The 13,129-nt window shown below is 42.0% G+C and overlaps 1 protein-coding gene across 3 annotated transcripts in view; it reads right to left on the bottom strand.

Annotated features, from left to right (window-relative positions):
- Positions 1-13,129, bottom strand: part of ankfn1 (ankyrin repeat and fibronectin type III domain containing 1) — a 180,738-nt gene that overhangs the window by 120,054 nt on the left and 47,555 nt on the right. For 2 of the 3 annotated variants that reach the window (XM_013132030.4, XM_020044034.3), the window contains exon 6: positions 451-488. In XM_013132030.4, the coding sequence (XP_012987484.3) occupies positions 451-488 (38 nt within the window). Of the gene's footprint in view, positions 1-450; positions 489-4,720; positions 4,791-13,129 lie in introns of those variants that run through there. The other variant, XM_029120616.2, reaches the window with a different exon arrangement.

The following is a 13,129-nucleotide window of genomic DNA, read 5'->3' as shown; positions in this document are numbered from 1 at the left end:
TAACATACCATCACAGTGATCTTTGTCACCATTGCCCCCTATAAAAACCATCAGTGTGATATTTGTCACCATTGCCCCCTATAACAACCATCAGTGTGATATTTGTCACCATTGCCCCCTATAACAACCATCAGTGTGATATTTGTCACCATTGCCCCCTATAACAACCATCAGTGTGATATTTGTCACCATTGCCCCCTATTACAACCATCATCACAGTGATCTTAGTCTCCATTGCCCCCTATAACAACCATCAACCCCCTATAACAACCACCATTTTGCATAGCGCCAGCGCTGCTGAACTCTGCTCTGGGGTCAAAATGACGGAGTTGGTTGGACAGTTGGCTGGAGGGTTTAAACACCACAAGGAATAAGGTACCCCTTGGATAGTGTCTCTGTTGTGTAGCTTACAAACTGAGAGACGGAACAAACAAACAAAAGAGCACTTACTTCTTCCTGGGCTCGTATCTGCCTGTCAATCCAAGACTCTGTGGATGGTGAGAGAAAATCATCAGTGTGTATGTTTGAGCTGGGGGCACTTTAGGGAAAGCCAGAAGATACAGTATGTTCACTATTTCTCTAGAGAAGGGATTGACAGAGAAGAAAACAGATTAAAAGAGATTTTATTAAATTAGTTATTAGGAAAAGATGCACTGAGTACAACCTACAAAATGGCAAAAAGACAGCTTCCAGTAAACTCAGGTACTGGAAGAAAGCCATGTGATTGGTTGACCGACTTGCATTTCAATCAGGAGGAGGACAGACTTTGCATTGCGAATGGGATTATGAGAACATTAGACACTTTCTTACCTTAAATCTTAACTTTAACCCTAACTCTTACCCTAAACTTAACCCTTAAATAACCCTAACCTTAAACATTATCCAACAATATATTACATTAATTTCTTCTTTCGGGGCATATCTTAAAATGTACACAATTTTTTTTCTTACATAAAACAAACCCTATTTCGAACGCTGACCTCAATTATTATTATTGTTAAAGATTTACACTAAACTTAACCCCTAAGGCTGAAACCGCCTTTTCTTGTGCACTGCAAAAAACACTGAAAATCAAAATGCCTGAGCCATGAAAACCCAGCGGGTGAGAAAAATTTTCTTGTCTTAGAATATTTGTAAAATCTGAAAACAAGAATATCTGGCCTGTCCTTTAGACTATATGGGTTCTCGTCAGATCTTTCTGTCTTGTTTCAACATTTCATCCAGTTGGCCAATATTTTCTTTCTTAATTCTAGCCTTTGTTTTCTCATCATTAGTTATTTGCAAGGAATATGTTTTTGATGGAGTAGGTTTTTAGATCATACATAAAAACACACAACACACCTGGATGTTTATGATCATACCAAGAGAAGACCAAGAGAAGCTTATCCATGCTTTTATCTCTAGTAGGGTTGAATACTGTAATGGCCTCTTAACTGGACTCCCCAAAAAGACTGTAAAACAACTGCAGCTCATTTAGAATGCTGCTGCTAGAATGTTAACCAGGACCAAGAGAACAGAGTACATCACTCCGGTTCTTAAATCTTTGCATTGGCTTCCAGTCACTTACAGAATATATTTTAAAGTGGTGCTTTTAGTTCATACATTTCTGAATGGTTTATATTTCTGATATGTTTGAAGAATATAAACCGAGCAGGGCTCTTAGATCCATGAACAAAGGTCAGCTAATAGAGCCCAGAGTCCAAACTAAATATGGAGAAGCTGCGTTTTGCAGTTATGCTGTACAAAACTGGAGTAAACTACCAAAATATCTTAGACGTGCCCCAAACGTATCAATTTTAAAATCCAGGTTAAAAACATTTCTCTTTTCACGTGCCGATGACTAAGCACTTAAACTTAACCGCACTGTTCAGCCTTACAGCTTTTATAGCTTCCTATGTTTTTATCCCGTTTTTATTTTCTTATTCTATTTTCTATAATTATTATGTTGTTTTGATGTTTTCATTTGAGTATTTGTTTTTATGCTTTTGTATTTTTTTTAATCTTTTTCTTTGTAAAGCACATTGAATTGCTTCTTTGTAGGAATTGTGCTATATAAATAAACCTGCTTGCTTGCTTGTACCAGTGGCTTGTAGCAGTATAATTCAGTGCTCTGTATCACTGCATTGTAGCAGTCTAATTCAGTGCTCTGTATCACTGTATTGTAGCAGTATAATGCAGTGTTCTGTATCAGTGGCTCGTACTAGTATAATGCAGTGTTCTGCATCAGTGTGTTTGAACAGTAGAAGTATAATGCAGTGTTCTGCATCAGTGTGTTTGATCAGTAGAAGTATAATCCAGTGTTCTGCATCAGTGTTTGATCAGTAGAAGTATAATGCAGTGTTCTGCATCAGTGTGTTTGATCAGTAGAAGTATAATGCAGTGTTCTGCATCAGTGTGTTTGAACAGTAGAAGTATAATGCAGTGTTCTGCATCAGTGTGTTTGATCAGTAGAAGTATAATGCTGTGTGCTGTATCAGTGTGTTTGAGCAGCGGCAGTAAAAAGTACTGTTGACAATCCAACATCAAGCCAGCAGCTACATGCCGCTACAGCCCCCCCCCCCCCCCCCCCCCGTGCACACAAAGCTCTCACAGGAGACAATCGTGACTCTCTAATCATGAAAACACTCAATGCCCCTCTCACTTAACTGTTGGCCATATGTCCCTGTACTGTAAGAGTGAAAACAAAGACAGCCATAAATACCCCCAAAAACACAGCAAATAAATACATTTGAGGCATTATACTAAGATGAAATGGTATTGTTATACAATTACATAACCAGGTCAATAAGGTGAACAAATCTTCATCTCACTTGTTTAGGAAGTATCTCCCTGGAGAGGTTTAGGGAGTAACACAAACTGGGGTCAAATACTCCTCTCAACCTTCACTGTTCTACCTGTCCAAGTTTGTCCCATTATCATGGTCATAGCCCAAATTATTTATCTCCCATTTCACATATTGATTTTATCTAGACACACTTTATCAAGAAGGTGTGAAGTGTATCAGACAGCCTCCGTCTGTCCTACAGACCTTTGCGCAGAGTAGCTAAAGCTAAACAGTTAGACCAGGTGACAGGTGATGGTAGTGCAACCTAACTGTAATGTTGTCCATCTGTCTGTCTGTCCCAGCAGAGGCATGAGGCTACCAGTAACATTAATGACATGGGGCAAACAAAGGCACATATATGATGTAGTATAACATTTCTGGGGACCCTTTGGGGCTCGACAGCTCCACTTTTACAACCAGGCCAGAAATCAAGGACTGCATCGTAAAAGTGAGGGGTACGTTTAATACCCCAAGAGTCCCCTAAGTTGTTCAATAGTAAATCACTTTGAGTACTAATTCATAGTGAAATTCCCCCCATTATAGATGATGTAAAGCAATTAAACAGCCCAGCCTATCAGTCACAGTACAGGTCTGTCATTTTAATCTGGGATTTTTGACTAGTCTATTGATATTTGGTGAATGTTATTCTCTCTGGGCTGTTTGGTACAATGCTCCTCTCTGTCACTTCAATGTCTGAGAACCTCTCTGTTTACTATCTCAGCCACAGTGTGTGTGTGACAGAAATGACAGCTTCAGGTTCACCTCCTACAGGTCTGTAATTACTGAACAGAGATAGAACACTGACCTTTAAAGGGAGAGAGAGTGAAATAAATGGTTAAGAATTAGAGAGGGAGAAAGAGAAACAGGAGTGAGAGAGAAGGATGATAAACAGAGAGAGGGTGAGGGGTGAGAGAGGGTGAGGGGTGAGAGAGGGTGAGGGGTGAGAGAGGGTGAGGGGTGGGAAACAGAAACAGGTGGGTGATAAAGATAGAGAGAGACATGGTTAGGAGTGAGTGAGGGGGAGAAGTGGGTGATTAAATCCCCAGTCGTCATCCCTTCACCACTCTGATACAGAACATCCCCAGTCGTCATCCCTTCACCACTCTGATAGAGAACATCCCCAGTCGTCATCCCTTCACCACTCTGATACAGAACATCCCCAGTCGTCATCCCTTCACCACTCTGATACAGAACATCCCCAGTCGTCATCCCTTCACCACTCTGATAGAGAACATCCCCAGTCGTCATCCCTTCACCACTCTGATACAGAACATCCCCAGTCGTCATCCCTTCACCACTCTGATAGAGAACATCCCCAGTCGTCATCCCTTCACCACTCTGATACAGAACATCCCCAGTCGTCATCCCTTCACCACTCTGATACAGAACATCCCCAGTCGTCATCCCTTCCCCACTCTGATACAGAACATCCCCAGTCGTCATCCCTTCACCACTCTGATACAGAACATCCCCAGTCGTCATCCCTTCCCCACTCTGATACAGAACATCCCCAGTCGTCATCCCTTCACCACTCTGATACAGAACATCCCCAGTCGTCATCCCTTCCCCACTCTGATACAGAACATCCCCAGTCGTCATCCCTTCACCACTCTGATACAGAACATCCCCAGTCGTCATCCCTTCACCACTCTGATACAGAACATCCCCAGTCGTCATCCCTTCACCACTCTGATACAGAACATCCCCAGTCGTCATCCCTTCCCCACTCTGATACAGAACATCCCCAGTCGTCATCCCTTCACCACTCTGATACAGAACATCCCCAGTCGTATTTGTGTTATATTGTGTAGAGTAATGTTTAGTAATTGTGACAGTCGCTCTGTATGGCGCTGCATGCTCGCTCTGTATGGCGTGCTGTTGCCTCCGCGGACTGACCTGCTTGCCTGCTTCTGGGTTCCTCGCCCCTGTCCATTCCTGCCTGTGCTTTTGCCTTCGAAGACTGATCTCCCGGTTACCGAACTATCTGCCTGTCTTTATCGTTCTTGTGCTAGCCTACTCCCTTGTCTGACGAAAAATAAATCCACAACTGCACTTCTGCAATTGGACCCACACTACTCTGGTCTTGGTGTTCATTACAGTAATGTTTTGTATGTTGGGTAATTCTGAGAATTTTTTTGTATGTTGAGTTATTCTGAGTAATGTTTTGTATGTTGGGTAATTCTAAGTAATGTTGGGTAATGTTGGGTAATGTTTGTTCACATAGCTGCAGGGTTTTACTTCAGCAGAGGTCAATCAAGGTCATCCGGTCAGTCAAACCAGGATCTTAAGAACTAGAAGGAAATTAAATACTAACAAATGACATACCAAAAATAAAATTAATAACAATAATCTTATTGAGGATATAAATAATATGAAAAGTGAGATTTAGATAATAAGTAGAAAAGTGTGTGCAGACCAGTAGAGGTTTTTGTCAGACAGGGAAACACTAGCTGTTTCTATAAAGCGCTAGGCAGTGTAGGATTTATATAAACAAGCATAATACACCCTTATTTATCATTAAACTGTGTTTGAGTGTGTGTGTGTGCCGTATGAGTGTACACTTACATAATGCTAAAACAGTGTTCTCTCTGTAGGTAAAGAAGCTACCTGCAGGCTAATAAGCTGTCCTTTGGGATCTCCTTCATACAGTAACGTACCCTACAAACATGTGGACCAAGATCTACACACAAATCAACACACACACACAGACACACACACAGAACACATTTGAACTCTGACATGCCACTGCCTCTCCTGCAGCTGTAAAACCTTTCTGTCTCAGCTGTTGGGTAACTCAGTTGAAAGTTTCATTGTTTGATGATTTCATACTGAAATATTACATAACCCCTGCTATAACACTTCAAGAATAATTTTGTTTCATATAGATGGTTGCAACTGCAATTCAACTTCCTGTACATTTAAAACTATATGCAGCAGAGTAAATGATGTGGACGACCAATTGATCACACACACACACCATGTGAACATGAGTGTGTGTGTGAACATGCACATAAACACCCACAGACTAAACACACAACATTTCACTCAAGAGGAAAGAAATGTTTCTGCAGACTCTCACACACACACACACACACACACACACACACACACACACACCCCCCCACACACACACACACACACAAACACACACACAAACACAAACACACACACACACACACACCCAAACACCCTCTCTGTGTCCCAGTCAGTCCTCCATGCAGTACTCTTCCTTTGCTAATTTGAACAAGGCTTTATTTTGCTGTTTGTCAGTAGCTGAACTGTAGCAGGGTTGTTAGGCCTCTCCCAGGGCTAATTAGGGGACCAATAGTGGCATTCATGGCCCAGCTCAGAGCCCCGTTCCGGGGGAAGGCCGCGGCCACACTGTCCCTCCTGGCAGCCAGTTCCTGGTACCTCCAAGGCCCTGCTTGCCTCTCTGCCAGTCTGTCTGTCTTTCTGTCTGCCAGTCTATCTGTCTGTCTGCCTGTTTGTCAGTCTGCCTGCCTGCATGTCTGCCTGCTGGATGGACTGTCCAGGGTTCGGAGGTTTGTGTGTTCGTTGCTATTGGTGTATGTGTGCTTGCGTGTGAGGCAATTCACTAGTGAATACTGTGGCCTTTATTTTTGTATTACTCCAGAACATGTTCACCACACAAGTGAATACTATTGTCTATTGTATTATGTATTCTCCATGTCCCACACACTAGTGAATACTGTTACTCGTCTGTTTTTTTGTGCATTGCTGGGAGCTGAGGCATTACAGTAGTCTGTAGTCTGGGAAAGGGGCAGCATGTGTGTGCGTGTGTATTTCCATGTCTGTGTGTATGTTTACATCTGTGAATATGAACCTGCGGTATATCTACAGCACACACATGCACTGTCCCACACACGCACTGTCCCAAACATGCACTGTCCCACACACGCACACACACTGTCCAACACACACGCAATGTCCCATACACACGCACTGTCCCACATACGCACACACACTGTCCAACACACACGCAATGTCCCATACACACGCACTGTCCCACACACACACACTGTCCCACAGACGCACTGTCCCAAACATGCACTGTCCAACACACACACTGTCCCACAGACGCACTGTCCCAAACATGCACTGTCCCACAAACATGCACTGTCCAACACACATGCACTGTCCCACACACACGCACTGTCCAACACACACGCACTGTCCCACACATGCACTGTCCCAAACATGCACTGTCCCACATACATGCACTGTCCCACACACACACACTGTCCAACACACACGCACTGTCCCATACACCTGCACTGTCCCACACACACGCACTGTCCCACACACATGCACTGTCCCAAACATGCACTGTCCCAAACATGCACTGTCCCACACACACGCACTGTCCCAAACATGCACTGTCCCACACACACGCACTGTCCCACACACACGCACTGTCCAACACACACGCACTGTCCCACACACACGCACTGTCTCACACACACGCACTGTCTCACACACGCACTGTCCCGAACATGCACTGTCCCACACACACACTGTCCCGAACATGCATTGTCCCAAACACATGCACTGTCCCACACGCACGCACTGTCCCACACACACGCACTGTCCAACACAAATGCACTGTCCCACACATGCACTGTCCCAAACATGCACTGTCCCACACACACGCACTGTCCAACACACACGCACTCTCCCACACATGCACTGTCCCAAACATGCACTGTCCCACATACATGCACTGTCCAACACACACGCACTGTCCCAAACATGCACTGTCCCAAACATGCACTGTCCCACACACACGCACTGTCCTACACACGCACTGTCCAACACACACGCACTGTCCCACACACACGCACTCTCACACACACGCACTGTCCCACACACGTACTGTTCCAAACATGCACTGTCCCACACACACGCACTGTCCCACACACGCACTGTCTCACACACGCACTGTCCCGAACATGCACTGTCCCACACACGCACTGTCCCATACATGCACTGTCCCACACGCACGCACTGTCCCACACATGCACTGTCCCACACATGCACTGTCCCACACACACACACTGTCCCACATACATGCACTGTCCCACACACACACACACACTGTCCCACCCACACGCACTGTCCCAAACATGTACTGTCCCAGGTAATATTTCATGCTGGGTAATGTATGAAGACCTTGAATTCAGCAGGTAATATTTAATGCTGGGTAATGCATGAAGACCTTGGATTCATCCAACAATATTTAATGCAGGGTAATGCATGAAGACCTTGGATTCATCAGGTAATATTTCATGCTGGGTAATGAATGAATGCTTTGAATTAATCTGGTAATATTTCATGCAGGGTAATGAATGAAGGCTTTGAATGCCTAAAGCTAATATTTCATGCTGGGTAATGCATGAAGACCTTGGATTCATCAGCCAATATTTCATGCTGGGTAATGCATGAAGGCTTTGGATTCATCAGCCAATATTTCCTGATGGGTAATGCATGAAGGCTTTGGAGCAGCACAACACTTTAATGGATGTTCTGAACAGCCTGCTTGACTGGTGCCGTCATATGATTAGCCCACAGGGAATAAGCTGCTTCATACAACCTCTCTACTGTGCAGAACTGTGCCAGGCATGGGTGTAACTGTGTGTGTGGCGTGTGCGCGTGTGTGTGCGCATGTGTGTGTGTGTGTGTGGGACTGGCCACATGACTGCCTATAGAGAAACATAGTGGCCAATCATTAATAACAATACCAAAACTATAAATGTACATAGGTTATTGAAGGTTATATGATGTTTTATATATAGGTTATGTAGGCTTTATAATGTAGTACATGAAGAACAACATAAGTAGGGAACATTCACTAATCATGTTGTCTTTAAAAATGAAAAAAACATGAAGACGCCATGCAAATGAGACCCTATTCTATATATAGTGCATTACTACTGACTCACAGGTATCAAAAGTGTCTGTGTGTGTATATGTCTGTGTGTCCTGTGTGTGTGTATGTGTGTCTGTGTGGGTGTCTGTGTGTGTGTATGTGTGTATGTATGTGTGTGTCTGTGTGTGTACACGTGTCTGTCTGTCTGTGTATGAGTGTGTCTGTGTGTGTGTGTGTGTCTGTGTGTGTTTGTCTGTCTGTGTGTGTGTGTCTTTGTGTGTGTCTGTGTGTGTCTGTCTGTGTGTGTGTGTGGGTTTCTGTGTGTGTATGTCTCTGTGTGTCTGTCTGTGTGTGTGTCTGTCTGTGTATGTGTGTGTATGTCTGTGTGTGTATGTCTGTGTGTGTATCTGTGTGTGTATGTCTGTGTGTGTATGTCTGTCTGTGTGTCTGTCTGTCTGTGTCTGGGTGTGTGTGTCTATGTGTGTGTGTGTCTGTGTGTGTGTCGTGTGTGTCGGTGTGTGTGTGTATGTCTGTGTGTGTGTAATCTTCCCATAATTATCCATTAAGTGCACCTGCTGCTGAATCAGCAGGAGAGCTACAACTCATTACAAACACAAATACAACTACAATTATACAACTCATTACAAACACAAATACAATTATACAAATCATTACAAACACAAATACAACTACAATTATACACCTCATTACAAACACAAATACAACTACAATCATACAAATCATTACAAACACAAATACAACTACAATTATACAAATCGTATAATTATACAAAACATAAACAACTGCATCAGCAGTCTAGAACCTCCTGAACTGTTCTCCTGAGTTCTCCTGAACAGACCTCTGAAGCTGCTAGTGTTTTCACAACCTGTAGCAACAATGGTCTTTTACCTTAACCATCAAGCTTGCCTGCGGTAAACAGTAACACTATTCACAGGATTCAACAATTGTATAGCTCTCTGGAAGCTGCAAACAACAGGCATTTTGTTCTGTTACATGTTGAGAGGCTTGTCTCCGAAGTCTAAACTACTGCATAACAGCAGGAAGGCAGAGAGTCTGCAACATGGTTCTGTTATCTAGACAGTCAGTCATAGTGATTGTGACAGAGAACGACAGAAACATGGTGTTAGAGATGAAGCAGTAAATACCGTTGGTAACCACGGTCACCTCAAGAAAACATGAAGAAAAAACAGGTCCTAAAGGAGATTTTAGAGGAGGAGGACAAGCTTGCCCCCTTTTGGCCCTTAGGAGAAAAAGTTTTACAATTTGGTCAAACAGACATAAGAGCAGATTTTTTCATAACTGTAGAGAATTTTTTTTTACTACATTAAAGTAAAATTCAATGTGATTCGATACATATGTATTTTAGAATTTTATTAAAAATACTTTCTGATGTGCATTTCAGTATGTTAAAACTTTAAAATGCACCAAAAAATATATTTATTTTGAGAATTTGAGTAGCTATTCATAAAAGTAAAAATCTTATGTCTGTATGGACAGTCCTGTTCAAACCGACCTCATCACTAATTAAGAATGACATCATCATTCCACCAACTACTGATCAAAATCAAAATAAGAGTGACGTCATCATTCCACCAACTACCGATCATCCCCTAATTAAGAATGACATCATCATTCCACCAACTACCGATCATCATCTAATTAATAATGACCTCATCATTCCACCAACTACTGATCGTCACCTAATTAAGAGTGAAATCATCATTCCACAAACTACTGATCATCTTCGTTAATTCAGGAAAACATGATGAACACATACCCAAGTTCAATCTGTGATCTGCTCTTTAATAGGGGTGTCCTAACACCAGACTATGGCTAAATGTCAATTTACCTTTTCAAACCCTTATTTTTCCATTTGTATATGTCATTGCAGGTTGTCCTTTTTGGTGAGACGCCAATGTAAAGTCTGAGCTCATTATTGCAATAGAAAGCTAAATAAGACCAATACATGTTAAGCTGATTGTTAGTAAGTTCACCTAAACAACTCAAAATAAATATTTATTTGAAAAGAACGGTGTATCTGAAGTTATCTTAAATACCTATCAATACATTCAATAGAAGTATTCAACTATTCTCTTCAAATGTAATTGAAACACCAGAAATAATATTTGAAACAGGTTTTCTAAAAAATACTTAAAATTACTAAAACTGAGACCTTTCCAAAAGGTGACTAATGAAAATACGTGCAAAGAACTAGTCTGATGTCTGTGGAGAAAATGTGTGTGTACGGCTGTGTGTGTGTGTGTGTGTGTGTGTGCGTGTGCGTGTTTCTTGCTGGGGTGTTTAAATAACAGACAGCCTGACATTGGGCCTGGATTCCTGACGGCTGTGGCAGACACAGAGGAATTCACCCTCAGTGCCAGAATGAGAAAGGAGAGAAGAAAAGAGGATTTTAGGGGGGGAAAAAAGGGGATGAGAGGGGAAAAGAAAAGAGAAAGGGAGAAGAGGGGAGAAGAGGTGTGAGGGGAGGTGTGAAGGGAGGTGTGAGGGGAGGTGTGAGGATGAAAGGTGCATTATGCAGACTGCATTTAACCAGTGATCCAATGAAACATAGAGCCTCTCCTCTCTGTACTTCAGCATCAGTTACTATAACAAATTAAGATTGAAAAAAGTACAGTTCAGATAGATGTAACATCTTCATAATGGAGAAAGGTACTCAATTATGTTCATCAAAATAACAACTAATTTGCATAAACATATGGGCAAAATGTAATATAATACACTTGCTTTAAAGCACTCTCTATTCACCCAATAGTCATTTGTAGTTGCCCCCTGAAAAAAACCCTCCTGTCAGCTTTCACCACGTCTTACACGTGGAACACATGCAAACTGGAGCCAAACTGGTGGCAGAAAGTGACAGTAACCTCTTTACAACATATAGGAATATGGATCACCCTTACGCCGTCTCCAATTATTATGTAAAGAAAATGTCATATCACAAATATAATATTACCGTATATCCCATTAATTCATTAAATGCTTGTATAAATACTTGGAGAGGTAAGCAAAGCAATTTGGTTTGCAAGCTAATTCTGCTTACACGCTAGCGTGTAAACACTGTGTTTACCATTATGAAACCGCCTACTGAGAATGCCAGCTTTGTGGTTGCTGCTCTTACCAATTCATGGTTATTATTATCACTACATCAGTGATTTTGCCAGTGTGTGATAAACAGTGGACTAAACTTTGCCTGATATGAAATGAACAGTGCAGACACGAGCTGATTTCATCAGTCCAGTCCAAACTGCAGTGACGTAACCATGACGTCCACTCCAAACTGATCTACAAGCCCTCATTATGCACAAATAGCCACAAAAGCATATTGGCTTCTGTCTAAAACTAACTTCAAGTGGGTACAGTCTCAGTGTTCACTGTAATCACAAGTTTAAACACAACCTTAAGGTTTCGACTCAGGAGAAATCTGGCAGACATGCTCCAGGATACGTGTCTAATTAACCTGCACAATAAGTCTAGCAAAAGAGATCCCTTATTTACAAAATTGGGCTAAAATACCACAGGGTGGCACAGCTTAATATTTGGGGGACACGCTTTTTCTTGCCTTGTTCTATCTACAAATTAGCTCACTTGCTTCTCAAAACAGGCTTCAGTCAGACAGCCTCAAGGCCATTTCAGCAACTCAACTGCCAACTGTCTCAGAACTGACCTAAAATTTCCACGAAAACAAAGGCTGCTTCGTTCCTCTTTTATGACACCGACGGCAAACAGAGCTGTGAATTTTCCATTGGGAGCCTAAGTGATGGAGCTGGGAGGAAAACTGTGGAATAGATGTGTCACTAAGCTGTCTTTCTCTCTCTTTCTCTCTCCATTTCTTACCTTGGAGCCATTAGCTTTATTTTTACCTGACTAACTCATCCAGAATGACCTCCCTGCTATAGCTAGCTAGAGGCAAGAAAAACTGGCATTAACTCAAATGAAACTCTCTACCTCCAAATACAGCAATTGTTTTCAACATTCTTTAGGAGAATGAATAATATTAACTAAGAATTATATTATTCCTAGAATTAATGACTAGGGAAATTGCGAAGGGCTGTGTGGGAATTGTTTTTTACGACATCCTCAGAGAGTCAGAAATTCATTGAGAGACTTTGACCAGATAATAATATTTGGAAGCAATGTTTTGAAGACACAGAAACAGAATACGAGAGTTTATCGGTCAGTGAATATTAACATGTTAGTCATTAAGCACTCTTATACAGAGACACTTACATTTAGTGAATATATACAGTTGTGCTCAAAAGTTTGCATACCTTTGGAGAACTGGTGATATATGTAACATTTGTAAAAAAAAACATGAGCGAGCTAGAAAAACATGTCTTTTATTTCTTATGGGATTCACATTCAACTGTAGGTCATAACAG

The sequence above is a fragment of the Esox lucius genome, chromosome 6, assembly GCF_011004845.1.
Source record: "Esox lucius isolate fEsoLuc1 chromosome 6, fEsoLuc1.pri, whole genome shotgun sequence".
NCBI classification, from domain to species: Eukaryota; Metazoa; Chordata; class Actinopteri; order Esociformes; family Esocidae; genus Esox; species Esox lucius.
The sequence above is the reverse complement of the archived record's forward strand: the minus strand, read 5'-3'. Positions and strand labels throughout refer to the sequence as shown.